Source organism: Alexandromys fortis, unplaced genomic scaffold (genome assembly GCF_014885135.2).
Source record: "Alexandromys fortis isolate MF-2015 unplaced genomic scaffold, M_Fortis_MF-2015_v1.1 scaffold_79, whole genome shotgun sequence".
NCBI classification, from domain to species: domain Eukaryota; kingdom Metazoa; phylum Chordata; class Mammalia; order Rodentia; family Cricetidae; genus Alexandromys; species Alexandromys fortis.
In genome coordinates, this window is record NW_026067964.1 from 3572356 (window position 1) to 3592589 (window position 20234).

At 37.9% G+C, this 20234-nt stretch overlaps 2 protein-coding genes across 4 annotated transcripts in view; one reads left to right on the plus strand and one right to left on the minus strand.

The window, feature by feature from the left end:
* The window catches only part of Cert1 (ceramide transporter 1), a 107273-nt gene extending 93860 nt beyond the window's left edge, over positions 1–13413 (minus strand). For 2 of the 3 annotated variants that reach the window (XM_050153753.1, XM_050153751.1), the window contains exons 1-2: positions 13006–13249; positions 6816–6950 (exon numbers count right to left, since the gene is read on the minus strand). In XM_050153753.1, the coding sequence (XP_050009710.1) occupies positions 6816–6950; positions 13006–13101 (231 nt within the window). In that variant the 5' untranslated portion in view covers positions 13102–13249. Of the gene's footprint in view, positions 1–6815; positions 6951–13005 lie in introns of all 3 variants that reach the window. The other variant, XM_050153752.1, reaches the window with a different exon arrangement.
* A 283-nt stretch (positions 13414–13696) lies between these two features.
* The window catches only part of Polk (DNA polymerase kappa), a 57704-nt gene continuing 51166 nt past the window's right edge, over positions 13697–20234 (plus strand). Inside the window, exon 1 of the mRNA XM_050153750.1 lies at positions 13697–13941. The gene's annotated coding sequence lies outside the window, so the exon portion shown is untranslated. The remainder of the gene's footprint in view (positions 13942–20234) is intronic.

The window sequence follows — 20234 nt, forward strand, 5'->3', positions numbered from 1 at the left end:
CACCACCCAGTTAGAATGGATCTTCTTACTATACAAATCAAAGGAAATTAAAAAATGTGGAAAAGGTCTCTGAGTTAATTCTAAAAGGAAAATTGAACTTCATCAATTATCAAGAATAGACATAGCAGAAATTATAGTATTTTTTAATAATGATGATATTGTCAAATTATGGGGGAAGTGAACCCTGATAAAGAGTTTGTACTAATTTTTTTTGAAGAAATTAACAACTATCCCAAAAGCAAGAGAATTCAACTTATAAGGAGAACTAACTGAATCTTTCCTCACATTGTACAGGACATGCCAATAACTGGAGCCTCTACATTCTATACTGATATAAATAAATCAGGAAAGGTGAGTTACAAATTACAAAACTTATACAAATAAATCAGAAAATGCAAGTTACAAATCAGAAAATTTAAGTGGATCAAAGTCCTTATGATTCTGCCCAAAAGGCAGAATTATATGCTATTCTCATGGTACTAAGGGATTTTAAAGAACTTTTCCACATAGTTACAGATTCGCAATACGCAGAAAGAATTGCTTTGCATAATGAAACTGCCAAATTTATACCAGATGACACAAAATTGACTTTATTATTTATTCAATTACAAGATATAATCAGGAAAAGGAATCATCCCATATACATAACACATCTGATCCCAAACAGGTCTGCCAGATCTTTTAGCACAAGGTAGAAATTGATCAATTATTGATTACAAATATGTTGAAGGCCTCAGAATTTCATTTAAAAAAATCATGTCAATAGCAAAGATTTAAAATAAAAAGACTTTGCCATCACATGGCAACAAGCCAAAGATATTATAAGGAAATGTCCTACTTTTCTTTATACACCTGTACACCACTACCTGCAGGAAGTAACCCAAACGGTACTCAAAGGAATGAAAACTGGATGTATTCCATTTTATAGAATTTGGAAAATTAAAATATGTACACCACATAATTGATACCTCCTATTCAGGTTTACAATGGGCAACTGCTTTGAGTTTGAAAAAGGCTGATTCAGTAATCACACATTTGTTAGAAGTTATGGCCATTATGGGTATACCTGCACAAATAAAGACAGACAGTGCTGCAGCATATGTCTATAAAAAAATGAAATAGTCTTTTGCTCCTTATAATATAAAATACATTACCTGTATTCTATACAATCCTATAGGGCAGGCAGTTATAGAAAGATCAAATTGAACTCTAAAGGATACACTAACAGAAAAAAATGATAAATACCCCCAGAAAAAGACAGCATAATGCTTTATTAACTTTGAATTTTCTAAATGCTAATGAGAAAGGAACAACAGCTGTGGAGAGACACTGGATAGTAGAAAAAAACTACAGATTAAACCAGCCAATATACTTTAAAGATGTGGCTGACCTCAGAATAAAAACCAGGATATGTGTTACATTGGGCAAAGAATGAACATTCAAAAAAAGAGTTGATGAGCTGGAGGGATGGCTCAGAGGTTAAGACCACTGACTGCTCTTGCAGAGGTGCTGAGTTCAATTTCCAGCACCCACATGGTAGCTCACAACCACTTGTAATGAGATCTGGTGCCTTCTTTTGGCTTGCAGGCATACATGCAGGAGGAGCACTGTATACATAGTAAACAAATAAATCTTTAGAAAAGAAAAAGAGTTGATAACCCATTCAAAACAGAGAAGTTGAGCTGGTACCTACCTATAGTCTTCACCCCTACTGACTAGTGTTCATGGTACTGGAAGGTACTCTGCATGCTGAAGAACCCAGCTACAAAGCCTTTGATTTATAATGGTGACCTGCCTGCAGGATACACTGGTGCAATAGTGGCACAAAAGTGGTGGGAATAACAACTACCTAATTGGATTTAAGCTCACTCTAGGAGGTAGGCATTAGATGTAAGAAAAAAACAAAACAAACAAACCAAAAACTACTGTTCTGCCAAAGCAATGTAGCAATAAAATGGCTCTTAACATTCTGCTACATTCTTAGATCAGTGTCTCATTCAACTATCATCAGAGAGGCTTTCTTCTTCAGTAGATGTGAACAAATAGAGACCCACACCTGACCTTGGAACACAGTTCTAAATGGGATGTCTCTATCAAATCCCTCCCTTCTCAGGGCTCAGGAAACCCAGATGAAGAGAAGAAATGATCCTAAGAGTCAGAGAGGATGGAGAAACACCAAGGAAACAGTGCCTTCTAGATACAACAGGACTGATGCACACATAAACTCCCAGAGACAGTGGCAGCCTGCCCAGGGCCTGCAAATGTCTAAGACAGACTAGGTTCAAGCACTGAGAAGGACAAGTACATATCCTAAACCCAGAAGTTATCTCCAAATGAAAAATTACTTTTCTCCAATAAGTCTTACTGGGTATAAGAACCACACCTAAGGTTAGGTGCCGTGTTCAGCAGCAGATGGCCAACACAAAACAAACCCAGGGATGGTTTTAGATGGGTTTTTTATTTTCCATAATGATTTGTCTGGGCATATTTTTACTGTATAGAACTTTTGCTTACATAGTATTGTTACCGATTTTTGTTTGTATATAGGATTTCTGGGTGTATCTCTGTGTTTTTTTATGCTTTTCCTTTGACTACTTAGTTGTGGGATTTTTTTATATCTTTGTTTTTATCTTATTTAATTTTATTTATTCATCTATTTTAGATACTTTTGTTTTCTGGTGAAAAAGAGAAAGAAAGGGTGATGGGTGAGGGTCTGGGAAGAGCTGGAGGAGGGAAAACTGTAATCATAATTCAGTGCACAGAAAATAATCTATTTTCAAACAAAAACAAAACAAAAAAGGAAAAAGAAAAAAATGAGATCAACCTACTCTAACTGTAGTACTTTTAAAGTTATTTTCCTGGTTCTCAATTTTTCAGCATTTACTTTCCTTGTTTTATCTTTTTAAATATCTTCATCAGCCTGTTCAATTTTCAAATTAGAAAAACTTGCAACTTTACTAATTTGCATGTAGGCATATATGTCAGGGTATGATATGGAGGTCAGAGGACTACTATGTGAAGCTAGGTTTTCTACTTCCACATTTACTTGGGTTCTAGGGAGCAAAAATGACTCAGGTCATTAGACTTTTGAAGTCAACGCCTTTACTCCTTTACCTGCTGAGCCGTCTTGCTGGCCCTGACCTCTTTAATTTTGCCCAAATCTTTCAACTTCTCTTATAATTCCTACTGAACTGAGAGCTACTTGGCTTTAATGTTATTTTTATTTCCAGCAGCAAGCAATTTCACTACCTCTCAGGTTTCTTTCTGAAAAACAAACAAACAAAAAAAAAAACATGGAATTACTGAATATGTGTTCTTATAACCAATCTCTGATTTTTTTAAAAAAAGAAATCCCATTCACTTGGTAATTTAAAGTTCTAAAGGTTATTTAGTACATAAGTGAAATGTGTAAAATGAGACCTAAAATTACAAATATACTAGTTCTTAAGGTATTTATTATTGGCTTAATCACATTAAGAATCTCTGTATTTTACAAAACATCTTCTAATTTTAGTAAATACAACAAAAACTCCTAAAAGAATGAATAACTCCTCACATCTTTCCTCTTCACAAACATTATTAGCAGTTTAAGGAGTTAGTAACCATTACCAAAGTAATTTTAAATATGATAAAAAGAAGGCTTAGACATGCCAAATGTACATAAGAGAATAAAAAAATTGAAAAACAGTTTATAATATGTACTAAAACTACCAATTTCAAGGCAAAATGTAGTAATGGTATTAAAATGCATGGTAGGTTAACTGAGAAAATAATAAGCTACATTTCCTGTCTTTCTTGAATATAAAATAATTTCAACCAGTAGTCAAAATTCAAATATCAAATCTACATGAAAATGAAGCTACCCACATAGCAAGATATAAAATAAGAGCACCTAGTGCAAAAGTATAAAATTTATAGAAGATTTTTTTTTTTTTTTGGTTTTTCGAGACAGGGTTTCTCTGTGGCTTTGGAGCCTGTGCTGGCACTAGCTCTGTAGACCAGGCTGGTCTCGAACTCACAGAGATCCGCCTGCCTCTGCCTCCCGAGTGCTGGGATTAAAGGCGTGCGCCACCATCGCCCGGCTTTTATAGAAGATTTTTAAAAGGCTATAAAAGAAGCAACATGAAGAAAATATTCCCAACAAGTAAAACAAACATCTGGTTATACAGAACTTTTATAAGTCAGCAGTGGGTGGGGGTAGCGGCGGGGAAGATGTATAAGAAACTGTAAGAAGCCAGAGAGATGGCTAGTGGTCAAGAGCACCAACTGCTCTTGCAGGCGACCCAGGTCCAGTTTCCTGCACCCACATACATAGTGGCTCACAACTGTAATTCAAAAGCAGGGGATGCTACACCTTCTTGTCTCCACAGGCACCAGGTACATATGTGGTGTAGACAAAATTCTCATACATAAAAAATAAAATATTATAGAAAAGAAATTCAAAGAATATAAATGATTTAGAAGATAGAAGGCCATAAAACCTAATGAATAAAATAAGAAATTTACAATAATAAGTCACCTTTTTCATCTAAAAGTTTGACAAGTATTTTAACATTTTCCCAAACCTAACTTCTTTGATACTTAGTATAAAAGCAACACTCCATTTTTTTTTAAACTCTTGGCGTGTTTTGTTTTGTTTTTGAGACTTGTTTTGAGCCTCGGCTAGCCTGGAACTCTTCATTAGTCTAGACAAGCCTCAAATTCAGTGATATTCCTCCCTTAGTCAAGCTTCCACAATGACAGCAATGCTTTCTTGAAAGAGTACCACAGGAAGCAGTAGACTCTTTTGCATTAAGAGAAAACAAGAGCATTACAAATACATGCTAAAAGACTATGAAGCCAGAAACTAAAAGTCAAAACCAATCACAGAATAAATGCGTTTTTTCCTGTATCTACTCACTATATCTAAAGATCAGCTTTACTAATTTCTACCTTTTTTACTATTGCTTAGCCCACATCTAAATCTCTTATTCGAGTATTCAAACTGCTTTAGTTTCCTACCAACTCCTTTGATTATGTACATACTGAAAGTTTTGTATACAAATACAACTGTAACAAAAATATCTGCAGTGAACTATGTTTCCCTCCCACCAGAAAAAATAAACGTGTTTATTAAAATTCCTTACCCAAATTACCAAAATGTAGAGTTAGTAGAGTCTATAGGTCAAAACAGGATAACTACATTTAAATCCACCATGGAAATACTATTACTTAGGAAACAACACAGATAAAATATAAATCTTCCCTATTTTTAATAATCAATACAGCAATTAATTTGCAAAAGAAGGGGAGCAGAAAAAGGTTATAGAGAGAGGATCTTCAAGATTATAAAGAACATTTCCATTCACCATTCTGTCCATATAAACAATGACAAAAGGAAGACACAGTGTCAAAACTTATTTACCACATAACAATCAAAATAAACTGAGACTTTAATTCAAGATATTTCCTTAAAATTGTCTCTAGAAGGCATTGGTAGTTTTATATTAATACTTACGAACAATTCATGTTTTACTAATTTGATGTTCAATTAAGAGTCTATTTTCTAACTTGAATACACAAGAGGGTAATGTGTGTAACATACAAAAAAGATGAAAAAAATACAGCAAGATTTGTCTTATATGCAGAACATAAACAATATGTAAGTCAAATGTAGATAGTAACAGTAATTCCAAGAATACCTTTTACTTTTATAAGTAATTTTATCATAAGAAAATTTGACTTTCGAGTAGATCAATAAAATGAGAATTGCTTTTGTCTTAGCATATCTGTTTTTAGATTTTAAACTACTGACTCCCTTAGCTAATTTCCATTTAACTATCCTGCCTTAGCAAATATGTTTCTTTTTTTAGCTTTTGATTAAGTATGTCTATGGCATGCTGACTGCACTCAACCAATAAGCCTTTTAATGTGTTATAATAACACACTTTGATTCCAATAATTGAGTTAGATGCTTAAAAAGACAATTGTTGGTTTCTAAACCTGTCTATACCAATTTACTTATTCTTACATAATGTAATTTATGTACTGTAATGTTAATTTATATTAACATTATTTAAGTCATGGACTACATACAGTAGAAAAAGAGAGTTGTGTCTATGCAAACATAGGATGGCTAAACAAAAGTGAAGTACTGTTTCAAAATTAAATGAAGGCGACACAGTTCAAATATATTCTAGGAAACCTGAAAATTCAGAAAGAGCTTATACCTAGTGTTTTTTAAGTATTTTCAAAAGTGCTTATTCCAGTCAGCAGCGGTGGCAAAAATGCCTTTAGTTCCAGCACTCAGGAGGCAGATGCAAGAGGATCTTTGTGAGTTTGAGGCCAACCTGGTCTACAGACTGAATTCCAGAACAGCCAGGACTACACAAAGAAGCCCTGTCTCGAAATACAAAAACAAACAAAAAAGTATTTATTCCACTTTAGGGCAATTGAACTGCAGACCACACATTATATAAAAAGTTAACAAAACAGAACTCTCAACTTCATAAGAAAATAATGGTATAAGATCTGTATGAAAAAAATAATAAATAAATATATTTTTGTTTTGATAAATAATTTAAGTAAGGATAGTTATTTTCCCAATTAAACTTTTTAAATAACCTATGGATTGTCCCAATCTCACCAGTTATGAAATAACCTGTCACCTCTTTTTTCCTGAAACACTTAAATTGGTTTGAAAAGACAGCTGAGTAAAACCTTCATGCTTATAGTATGCAGTAGTACACTCCTGGGCAAAGGGCAAGGATTTCACAGCTCTGTAACATGCACTGAGAGCAGTTCTGATTAGCTATTGAGTAGGGAAAGGTACTTACTGTGATTACAGCCTTGCTAAGACAGATGGATCCCCTGCAGCCATATTCTGTCTCATCTTCAGATTTGTAGTAACTCAGGGTATTATTTTTCAAAACTACCCAACGATCTTGCCACCCATGAATATAGTTTGTCCACTAGGGATGAGAAGAAGAAAAAGAAAAGGTTAAAAAAAAAATAAAGTCAGTATTTTAGAAATTGAGGCATTCCAAAATTTTAACACAAAACTTTGAAAAGCTCTAAAAATTACAATAAACAGTAAAAAAGATTAAGTGATAAAAAATCGAGATGCTTCTTGTATATAATGATATTCAGTAATTTTAGCTTAATAGGTAAGAAATAAAAAATAAAACATTTTCTTCTACATTTATAAAATTCTGTCATGATCTTTGCATACTTTTAGCTTCCCTTCTTCATCATCATTTTTTAAAGATTTATTTTTTGTGTATACAGTGCTCCGCCTGCATGTATCCCTGCAGGCCAGAAGACAGCATCAAATCTCATTATAGATGGTTGTGAGCCACTATGTGGTGCTGGGAATTGAACTCAGGTCCTCTATCAGAGCAGTCAATGCTCTTAACCTCTGCATCACCTCTCCAACCCCTCTTCATCATCTTTATGACATTTAAACTGTTTGATTACTACATAAGGTAACATGCTCAACAAATCAGTTACATGGTCTCTCTCTCCTACACTAAATACTGCATGGGCTTCTGAAGAACTATAAAACCAATCACCAGCAAAATGCTACTCTGTACATTAGTCTCATGTGAAAATCGTATGATGGTCATAATTCCATCAAAGAAAAATCTACATCATTAATCTTTATTAAGTTCACAGTAGTTTTAGCTTTTCCCCTAGAGAACTGATGACCGTATATTTAAAATGATTAAATAATTTACAAGTTTCCCTCAAATTATATTTTTCTGAGAAGCACTAATACAAATATAAAGTTGGATCATTTAGATCGTCCATCATGATTTCTGTGTTGCTAAGGTCCTGACAGAGTAAAGTTCCCAATCAAGAAACTGCATAGGTAGATATCTAATTGATAGGAATACTTGATTTTTCATGTTATTTAATGTCCGGTGTTTTAACATAACTATTCTAAAAACAATTTAAACTGGATTGTTACTCATGCATTAGCTCAGGTTCTTTACTCACTGAGAAATCTTTACTGTTTCTATTTCCTGATTAAGCACATTTGAGACTGGTTCTGCTTTGAAGTCTAATCTTCAGTATTGTAAGCCATCTCTGGGAGCTCACCCATGCTGACGGTTTAACTCACTCTTTTAAGAGGTCTCTGGGCACTATCTCCTTATTTCTAACAGCTTCTGACTCAACCAGCACTTAGAAATTCACTTGAAACAAACAACAGTCCAAACAAAACTGAAATCACCTTCCCTATAAGGTATATTTCCTCCCTCCCTATGTTCCTGTTTTCTTGGTTGTATTACTACATCCGCAGTCATGGGGACTGAAGCTGGCTTAACACCAGATACATGAACAGAAGAGTAGAAATAGGACTGAACAGACCCAATTTTGGTACCTGTGCTGGGAGAGCTTGAACAGGTTACTTAACTTTTGTTTCTTTGTATGTTGTTTGAATGGTTGAATAAAACAGTGAAAATGACTGGCACAGTTACACAGGACACTCAATACCTGACTGTTTCTTTCCCCATAGCGTATTACCGTACCTTTCCCTGATATCAACTTTTAAATTTGCCCTGTCTTCCCAATTTTCAATGATTTCCATCCAATAATCAGTTTAATAGATTCTTAAGAAGTCTTACCCCTCTTAACCTACTTTTAAGAATAATCTTGAGTATACTTGTTAACTTATGAAGCGTATTAATGAGACTCCAGCCTTGAAACTTACATCAACAATTTCATATTCACTATCACATTAAAGGGACAACTTAGCATTTTAAAACCTCTATAGATTAATCTTACCTTGATGCCCATTATTATCCTTTATTAGATGTAACTGTGGCTATGTTGCTCTCTATGTGTTTCTTTATCAATCAAGTGTCTCTCTTAGAGTTATGATTACATAAACAAGGATTAGAACAATGCCTGGCTTGTCCTATTAACTCAAGTTTGATGCATAATATGCATAGGTAAAGAAGCTTAAAAATCAACATCTCTCTCTAGATCCTTTCTAAGGTGAAAGAGGACCTCTAGTGAGTGTGTTAATAATTTGTTATTTTCTTATAGTTGAACCAACAAATGGCATAAGCTTTAGGACTCAATAAATGTTTTATTTGCTATTATTAAACCAAGAAAGCAGGGTTTTGCCTTTTCTCTGCCCCTTCATTTTTTTCCACTTATCTATTTAACACAGGCAATGTTGCATATTAGATATTATTTAAAAAAGTAAGATTCCGCCGGGCGGTGGTGGCGCACGCCTTTAATTCCAGCACTTGGGAGGCAGAGGCAGGCGGATCTCTGTGAGTTCGAGACCAGCCTGGTCTACAGAGCTAGTTCCAGGANAAACCCTGTCTTGAAAAACCAAAAAAAAAAAAAAAAAAAAAAAAGTAAGATTCCTTCATGTTGCTATGTTTAGCATTCACAAATTCAACAACAAAAATTAAGAGTCAGAACCAAGTTCCATACAAAATGATACAGGGATTCAAAGAAAAGAAATATTGAATATTTATGTAATCAAAGGCTTTATGGAAAGAATGGCATTTGGGATGGACTTAAAGAGTCAAGTATGCTAGGTCATGCCTATAATCCTAGCATTTGAAAGCTCTGGAAAGTGAGTCATGCGTTAGAGACCAGTGTGGTCAATACAGCAAAGCTCTATCTCAAAAGAAAGAACCAAAGTGGTGGCCTACACCTTAAATACTAACATTCAGAAGACAAGACAAGAGGCAGGGAAATCTCTGTGAGTTTGAGGCTAGCCTGGTCTAAGCAGCAATTTCTAGGCCAGCCAGAGATAAGACAGTGAGGTCTTAAGCGATAAGGTAAGCAGACAGCACGTGCACGGTGTGCACGGTGACGAGAGACCCGGAAAAGTTGGCTAAGACTTCATTTATCCAGGCTCAGCTGCTCTCAAGTACCAAGGTGTGAACCTTCCTCAACGTGTGCCATCCTATTTGTCATAACTACATGGAATCACTACTTAACTAGGTCTTTTGGAACACACATGATTAAGAAATATGTCTCACAGGTATTTCTGATTACTCTTTAAGAGGGAAAACACTTTTGGACTGGCATGTTTTTACTTAAATTTCAATTTCCTAAATTCCAGACCCATCCCATTTTATGAAACAAGAAAGAAAATGGAAAACTATTTGGACTTATCTACATAACTAAACAGGAGGAAAAGAACAGATGTTGAAAACTAACTCTTGTTTAAATTATCAGGTAAATTACGAAGGGTTCAAATTACAAAAGACACATACTTTAAAAAACATGCGTGATCCATAGTGTGAATGTATGTATTCAGTATAAAGTTCCTTTGATGAGGCTACAGTAGAACACTTACCTAGCATGCATGATGCCACTGGGTTTGCTCTCTAGTAATGTCCAAAAGTAAACAAAGCACTTTGTAGAAAACATAAGCTAGCCATATGGCTCAGACTGTGAAGTGCTTGTTATACATGCATGAAGACCTGAGTTTGATCCCTAACACCCAAATAAGAATGCCAGGCACAGTGGTGGCATATTCCTAGGGCCAGAGAAGTGGAGACAAGAGGATCTTTGGGGCTTGCTGACCAACAAGTCTAGCTAAATTGCAAGCTCTGGGTTTACTTTGACACCCTGTCTAAAAAAACAGGGTGGAGAAGGATTGAGAAAGACACCAATTTACATCTCTGGCCTCCAGGCAGGTGTACTCATATGTACACACAAACACATATGTAAATAAAAGTTCCCATAAAACATATATATATAACTATATATGTATATATGTGTATATATTTGTTAACCATACACACACATATATAACTATATATATATATTTTTTTTTTCAAGACAGGGTCTTACTATGCAGCTCTGTCTGTCCTAGAACTCATGGTATAGATCAGGCTGGCCTGGAATTCACAGCTATCCACGGGCCTCTGCCTCCCAAGTGCTAGGATTAAAGGTGTGGACCACTACACTGAATAATCATATAACCATACATTCTTAAACTTCCAGAAAATTTTCTTTAGAGCTGTTAATAGAATTTTTACTCACACATTGATAGTATATACACAGAACAATCAAAATGAAAACAATTCCCTTTTAATGGACATAATCAATATATTCCTATACATTTAAATGCAAGAGAGTTCTCCTTAAAAAATGATTCTGGGAGACAGGGCCTTGCTATTAAGGTAAGTTAGTTGGCCTGGAACTTGCAATCCTCCTGCTCTGCCTCCTGGGTGCTAGAATTACATGAATATACAATTGTGCCTGCCTTCCAGGTTCAGATTCACATTATACTTCAGATGCTAATCTGAATAAAATAGATCACAAAGCATGAGCTCTTTTTTCATCTGTCATTCCAATCTCTCACTCTGCAAAAAGTGATGATCAAGAAGTCAAAAGTAAGACGGGCGATAGTGGTGGCACTAGCCTTTAATCCCAGCATTAAGGAGGCAGAGGCAGGAGGATCTCTGTGAGTTCATGGCCAATCTGGTCTATAGAGTGAGTTCCAGGACAGCCAGCGCTACACAAAGAAATTCTGTCTCAAACAAACAAACAAATCAAAAGTATAGGTTGTTTCATAAAACACTTGAACCACACACTGATATAGCGGTCTGCTTCTCATCTAATGGCAAGTAACGAAACTCTCAGAATCAGGAGAGACAACCCATTTTACAACCATTTGAAAATGCAAACTTATTATACAACGTGTTCACTACAGATTCTTAAATTATAAAGATACATTAATCTCAATAAACACTGGGGAGCTTCACTCAACTGCAAGCATTATATTAAAATTTCAAGAATGATCACAGCATCAAACACAACATAATTTTCTACTATGTAAATAAAACTTAACACTTGGAAGCTTTGTATCTGACATACTGAAGTCTGGCCCAGGCCTTCTCTCTCCAGCTAAAGACACTGTAATAGCCTAATCTCAAACAATTCCAGAAATGATGTTCAAGAACACTGGCAGCAGAGTGATTTCTTAATGGCCAATAGCACATGACTTGGTATCTTATGACCAGCTTGTTAAGGGACCAGCCCCAACTCTCCCCCTGGAAACACTGCTAGCTCTAAGCATTTCTTAAAGTTTAACAGGAAAGGACAGGGAAGTCAAAAGGGCTGAGTCTTTCCACAACAAAAATGTAAAACACAAAATCCCTCATTTACAGCCCTACAAATGCTATCTGGGCTTTTAAAAAAACGTGAAAAGAAGCTTTTAAAAGTACAGGGGGTGCGAGTGTGTGTGTGTGTGTGTGTGTGTGTGTGTGTCTGTGTGACAAAAATGTCCTTCCTTAGTGCACAAATACTGTATTATTAAATAATGCTCCTTTTCCTTAACTTTATAAAGGTCGGTCTTCACTATGACACGTTCCAACTTACTATTAATATTTCTTATCCAAGCGTGACAATTCAATAGCTCTTTTCTGAACTTGGGTAAGGAGGGGTAAAGTACAAAAGTGCTGCACACGCTTTCTACACTCAAGATCACTCACACTTCAAAGTTTACTATCTCAGATTTTAAGGCCAAACCCAGGCTTGCCTAAACCCGCTAGAGCTGCACACCAACCCACCCCGCCCCAAGATATTCTGGTGGGGACCTCTGAAACAATATAGTTTGAAAGGTCCATGTAACCGCTCTCGCGTCCAGGACTTCAGACACCACGGTTGCCCAACCCAGATTCCTACACTCCAGACAGCTGCCTCCTTGGCTTCCAAGTAACCAGATGCACCTTGCCTTCCAAACCGGATCGCAGATTGTACACGCTTTCCAAGGTCCTCGGTCCTTGGAAAAGCTGACAAGTTCCTGGGGACTGGGAGTATTGAGGTGGGGGGGGGGGGCAGTTCCAAACGTCTCCTATCCCACCGCTGGTCAAACACTCATTCCAGGCGGACCTTTCGGCCCCGCACCCCAGCACATTCCGCAGCCCCCGCCCCGGGACAGTGGGTGCCTCCAGTCCAGCCCCACCCCAGGTCCAGAGCGGCTCCCCTCGCCTCGCGGCAGGTGAGTCCCGGCAGCGGGTCCCCGGCCCCCCGCAGGCTGCTCACCTTGCTGAGGACCCCGCAGCGCTCTATAGGCGGCCCAGACTCCGTCTCCGGATCCTCCTCCGAGCCCGACGAGTTCCAGCTCTGGTTATCCGACATGGAGGCGCGACAGGCGAGCAGGAGACCGGCCCCCGCTCCGCGAGCTGCGCCAGTGCAGGCGCCCAGTCCCTGGAGTGAAGGGTCGGGGGATGGCACAGCCAAGAGTACCCGCTCCGGGGCGTGCAGGAACAGGAAGAGGGACGGAGCGCGCCCGCTGCGCCGCCGCCGCCGCGCCTGACACCGAGCGGACCAGGGAAGGAGGACGAGCGGCGAAGAAAGCCTGCCCTTCCAGCCGTCAGCCGCCGTGGCCGTGACCCCTGCGCTGCACCCGGCGCCGCCACCTGAACTCGGCCCCCTAGGTGCCAACCTCAGTCAGGGAGGGAGGAGGGAAGAAAGACGGGAAGAGCCAAGCCAACGGCAGAGACCCAGGTCCGCTCACACCTCCGCTACCGCCGCCATCTTCCTGCCGGGCCCACTATTTACCCTCCCTCCCCTCGCCGCTCCCTCCCCTCCGTCCTCCCATCCTCCCTCCACCCCGCCCCGAGCCCCTCCCGGCGGCTCACGACGCTCCCTACCTCCGGCCCTCCCGGGTGACGACGGGTAGGGAAGGAGGCGGAGCGGGGAGAGGGGAGAGCTTGACAGGGAAGCCGCTGCGCTGCATTCTGGGAAGGCGGCCGCTCGGTCCGCCGCGCAGCCTCCTGGGAGTTGTAGTCGCAATCCTAGGCAACTGGTGGGTGTCCCGGGCGCGCGGAAGGCTGGTTTCCTGGGGGAACCTTCTGAGGGCCAGTGGTCTTCTTTTGACAGTTGTGTGGCCCTTCCGTCCAGCCGGGCTTCTGATTCCGCCTTGCTTGTTTATGACGATCCCTCGATCCCTACTAACCAGGACGTGAGAACCCTAAGGTGAGGTTGTCGGGTTGTGCGCAGCTGCTTTCCGGAAAGCCCGGGAACATCTTTGCGACTTGCCTGGGCAAGGATGTCAGGGGTTCAGCCACTTCACTATGGGCTGGAGGTTGTGACATCTCCAGTCACAAACTGAAGGTTTTTCCTCAGTGCCACGGCTAATCCCGAAGCACTGCTGTCTATCTCGTTAGTAATTAGACTTAATACTTGAGGCTTACTGCTGTTGAGGGAAGAATTCCTTCAGACTGTTTTCATAAGCGTTTCACATTGTTAAATTTATAGAATTTAGCCGGGCGGTGGTGGCGCACGCCTTTAATCCCAGCACTCGGGAGGCAGAGACAGGCTGATATCTGTGAGTTCGAGGCCCGCCTGGTCTACAAGAGCTAGTTCCAGGACAGACAGAGCTACACAGGGAAACCCTGTCTCGAAAAATGTAACAAATAAACAAAAAATTATAGAATTTTTATATTGTGGAAAGTAATGTTGAGGTTGTCAGAGAACAAATAACGTTGAAAAAGGTTTTTATAAAAAGTGAAATAAATCAGATTATATCCTTAAATTTTCTCTTAGGTGTGAACAGCGTCTTTCCGAAACTCACGTCAAGGTCTGTTTTCCTCCCCTAATACAGGAAAGGCTTTTCTATCATAAAGGTTGAAACGCAAGTTTTATTGACCGAGAAGGAATTAGACAATAGGTGGCTATCAATTTCCTGATAACTCCTAACTTTGAAATTCCTTATTAAAGTGTAGAAAGAATTTCTGTTTGCTACCCATTTGGGAAGGTAAGAGGACATTTGAGTGTGGGGATTAAGGCACAATGGCAAGGAGGAGACTCTGCCTACTGACAGGAAGTGGCTCTGAGAAGTACTTGCGACCATCTTCATTTCTGTAGATTGGGGCCAAATACAGTAGATTCTAAATCAGTTTCCTTTGTAAAAATAATGGCAGTGCACCATTAAAAGACATTCAAACGAATAAAATTTTAAGAGATAAAGCTTTTAAGAATGCCTTGTCAGCCGCACGGTGGTGGCGCACGCCTTTAATCCCAGTACGTGGGATGCGGAGGCAGGAGGATCTCTGTGAGTTCGTAGGCCAGCTTGATCTACAAAGAGAGTTCCAGGACAGCCAAGGCTGTTACACAGAGAAACTCCTGTCTCAAAAACAGAAAGAGAAAATTTAAATAAATAAAGAAAGAAAACCTTGTCAAGCTGTTAAAACATAATCCAAGGTTATCGTTCAACACACACAGAGCTACTTTGTGAATTGCCAAGAGTATGCATTTAGAATGGTTTGCTTTGCTTCGTGAATCTAATGTGGTTGAGACTTTCTAATTCTTGTACTAGACTTTAGAATCATTGCTCTTAAGTAAAATGGTTGTGAATATTGAGAAAGTCGCTTCATAATGCAATTTAGAACCCTAGAAATAGTGTTACATTTAATTCTGGAATTGAACCTTCTATTGTATTTTCAGCCTCACCTAGGTTTGAATAATTGTGACCACCAACACCCAGCTCCCACTTACTCAGTTGAAAATTGCTTCATTATATTTAGTATTAATATATGAGACATTGCCTTGCTACATTGGTCCATTGTACTAAAGGCTAAAGTAGTTTAAGTACAGAAGATTTTTGTATACCGACTAGAGTGACACCTTAGAGATTTGTGATTTCCATTATTACAGTTGGAGGAAGGAAATAGCGGTTCAAAGATGACGTACTTTATTTATTTCATAATAAATATAGATGATAGCTTCGTAGTTGTGTGTCTTACAGAGGGCTTCTCTAATCCTTGTGTAGTATTCTTTATTTTAATTGGCTTCATTTTTAGACCCGTATACCATGGAATTTATTTTAAAATACAGAATAGGGTAGGAAATTAATTATTGTTGGGTTTTGTTTGTTTGTTTTGCAAATGGGCATTTATTTGGGCCCAGCATGTTATTGAACAGTCTATTCTTACTCTGATACAAATATGCTACTTTTATGGTATATAAAAATCCCCATATATAGTCCTGCTACTGGACAGCATTCTTTTTCATTGATATATTTATATCTATACCAGTATTTTACTGACTTAATTAACTGTTTAGTTTTCATATACAATTAATAAATTTTTATGATATTCTTTTTCATTTGGATGCTTTTCATATCTTCTCTTCCAAATGAATATGAGGGTAGCTTGTTGAAATGTTTAAAAAAAATGTGGTTTGATTTGGGACTAGGAAGATGGCTCAGTCAGTGAAGTTCCTGATGTTTAAGCATGAAGTTTTGAGTTCAGATCCCTAATATCCTCGTAAAAGCCAGGCAAGGCAGTACACATAGTAATTCCAGAGCCATCTAACTAGAGACATATAGAACCCAAGAGCTTACTAGCCTGCCAGCCCAGCTGAAATAATGGGTTCCCAGGATCTGAAAGAGACCGTCCTTGTCCTAAAACAAGGTGGAAAGCCATTAAAGAAAATACTCAAAGTTAACCCCTAGCTTACACATTCTCTCTCTCTCTCTCTCTCTCTCTCTCTCTCTCTCTCTCTCTCTCTCTCTCGTGCGCACACACGTACATATACATGAAATAACGAAGTATGAAGATTTGAATTATAAAGCAATTACGTCCTTACAGTATTATTTATATTAGCCAGACACCTTAAGTATGTGATCTGACTTTTATCTTAAAAGTCTTGTAAGTGGAGCATTGCTGGTCCTATTGTCCCATAAAGAATGAACTTAAGCACGGGGAGGCTGAGTCACTTACCCAATGTTTCATGGCTACTAAGTGGCAGAGTTAAGATTAGAACCCAAGACTCATTCACTTCCAAGCACCTTTTTCTGTGCTTTTTAATGTATCACTGGGAGACAATGGATAAAAAAATGTATTCTATAGATAAGTGCATCCAAGCCACTATATGAAAATGTGTTCTGTAGATTAGAAATCCAAGCCACTATATGTGTGTGTTCTATAGATAAGACAGCAAAGCTGCAATATATAAAAACAATGTTTTGTAGATAATAATCCAACCCTTATAGATGAAGCACTATATAGTTCTATAAATAAAGCACTCAAGCCACTATATAAGAAATGTGTTCTATAAATAAGGCATCCAAGCCAATATATATATAATGTTCTATAGATAAGACCATACAAGCCATATATTTAAAAAAGTTCTGTAAATGAGACATTTAAACCACTATATTAAAAAGTGTGTTCTATAGATGAGACCATACAAGCCATATATTTAAAAATGTGCTCTATAGATGAAGCATTCAAGCCACTATATTTTTTAAAAATAATGTTCTATAGATAAGGTATCCAAGCCACTCTATAAACAAAATGTGTTCTATAGATAAGGCATCTAAGCCACTATTTTAAAAATGTGTTCTATAGATAAGACATCCTAGCCACTATAAAAATATATGTTCTATAGATAAGGCATCCAAGCCACTATATAAAAAGATGTGATCTATAGATAAGAATACAAGCCACTCTATAAAAAAGTGTGTTCTAAAGATAAGGTATCCAAGCCACTATATATATTTTTTTAAAGATGTGTTCTATAGATAAGATATCCAAGTCACTATATTCTTTTTAAAAAATGTGTTCTGTAGATAAGGTATCCAAGCCGCTATGCTTTTAATTCAGCCAGCGACTCTTAGCATTTCCCGATTGTGTCCTCTGCTGTCTTATTTGCCTAACATCTGTTCTGTAGATTTCATTATTCCCTTCTATTTCTAATATTTGAGATGAATGACTTAATCGCAGAAAAGTTAAATAATTTCCCATAAGTCATAGTAAAGATGTGTTTGGGGTTTGAGCCCAAAATACAGATTTCAGAGTTCCTTCTTAACCCACTTGAGTTTTCCCTCAATTCCCTCTGCTAATTCTTCCACCTCAACTCCCTCTAGTATAAAGTACCACCACCAAAAACTATGACCAGCTAAAAGTGGAGGGATTTTGTAAGAGCCATGATTTTGCAATCTTCAAAATAAAGGTGTTAATTTGTGAAATAGAGGTGCTAATCTATGAACCATGGCAGTCTAAAAAATCAAGCTGCATGGAGCCCTAATCCTGCTTTCCAATTGGCTGTTTGGAGGATTGTTAGTTAGAGGCCAAGCCTAGGCTACATGCCAAGACCCTGTCTCACAAAACCAAACAAACAAATCTAGAGAAGAGGTGAACTAAATATAGCATATTAATAGTATAGCTATATTGGTAACCCTATTTTCATGACTGGAATAATTATCTAGGTGGTGGTAGTAGCAATCATTCAAGCTTTCTTCTGTATTATTTTATATGGAAAACACCCCCAAATATATGCATGGTTATGAGTGTGGGTGTATGTTTATACTAGTTAAAGTGTCCTGGCACCTCTTCAAACCCAGTCCTGTAAATTAACTTTCAACTTACGGTTATTTGTCTTTTTAATCCCTGCCCCAAGTATTTTCTTCTCCATGGCTGAGAGAAATAATGATCGTAGCAGATCTTTCCTCACCCTGTTGATGTCTGTTTTTTCATTTTGTAGGGGAGACAAGTGCTTTACTTAACCCAAGCTAGCCTAAGCATGTTGCTAATTCTCCTGCATCAGTCTCACAAATGCTGGGATTACGAGTGTGAGCCACGGTGTCCACCTCTTCATTCTTCATGTTACGATGCATAGTGATTAAATCACACCTGCTGTCTACCAAGAAAGGACTTTGTGACACATCCCCATTGAGAAGCACTAATGTAATATTGTTGTTCATTTGGTTTGGTTTGGTTTGGTTTGGTTTGTTGCAATTGTCTGAATCTCTTTGGGGATAGATTTCTACTGGGATTCTGAGTTTACCGTGTATTAGATTACACTCCGTCATACTGTGTCTTGAGTTCCCCGTCCTTGCTTCAAGGGTTTCCAGTAGAGAGACAACAGTAGAGTAGGACCTGAACAAGCGATTGTAAGGAGGTGGTGGACAGTTATGGTTTCAGAATGAGTCACAGGGGGACAGCAATTTAATTATTTATTATGGTTGACCAGTTGGGTACTGAAATTGCTTTTCTTGAAGGTTCTGTTGACTAGCAGAGGCAGAAATAAATTCAAATTATTTCCAATATGAGAAAATTTCAGAGATCTCAACTGGTTTTGTATATATTGAAAACTTAAAATAAGGTGTTAGTGTTTTTCTATCCACCTAGGGCTTCCTGGTATGTTTTATCTGAATTTTTGTGGTCTCATTAGCTTTCTATTCTCAACTTGCAAAGAGAAACAGATAGTTGTCTGGCAAATGGTATAATCAGTTTTTTCCCAAAAGTATGGTATTCAAGGCTGCTCTCTCTCTCTGGTTTGTTGACAGTGGGACTTTGACTAGAAGCAATCAGCAGCATATCTAGTACATATTACTTTCATTATAGTCTGTTTTTAACTATATTTTAACTATATGAGGTGGGAGGCATGGAAAAACATAATTTAGTACATATGAAAACCCATCGATATGCCCCACCCAGAAACTGATTCTTTTTTAAAATCATACTAGCATATGATAAAAACTTAAATGTACAAATTAGACAACATGTTGCATTCTCCCACTAGAATTTGAGTTCCATTGATGGACACATTTTAAGCCATTCTTATAATTTTAATATTAATAACAGTGCTGAGCACATAGAAGGCATTCAAAATAATTAATGTGTAAACAGTTTCAAATAATTTAAAAAGTATACACATAGAAGGTATTATGTTGACTACTATGGGAATTTGAGTATAGTAGGTTAAAAAAAGCAAATGGGTAGGAGTTGGACTTCCTATTCTCAAGGAGATTATAACAGAAAACAAGTAGATTAAAAGGTGCATATTCAAATATAATTATTAAACTGGTGTTTTATAAGTTACAGACAGCAAATTCTTCTACTATCTGATAGAGATAACCGAGTTCTTTAACCCTCTTATCTAATCTTCCTACTGGCTCTCTCAAGGCCATTCGTTCCAAGCTGTCTGAGTTAGAGCTGTTCATTAGGTATTTTTTAAGAAAAGATGATTCATGTTTCCTGGTCTTATTCCACCATACAGTAGAATGAAATCACTGTACTGTAAACTTACGGATCTCAATGACTTCTTCAATATGACATGTAGATAAAATTCTGGAAAAAGTAATTTTCCCAGGCTGTTCTATTATGTAGCCCTGGCTGGCCTCAAACTTGTAGAAATCTTCCTGCCTCTGCCTCTGACAGCTGGGGTTAAAAGCATAACTCCCATGGCCAACATGAAGTTTGGAAACATTTAAGATTTACAGAACTCCCACTCCAGGTTTCTCTGACTTTCCAACTTAACCT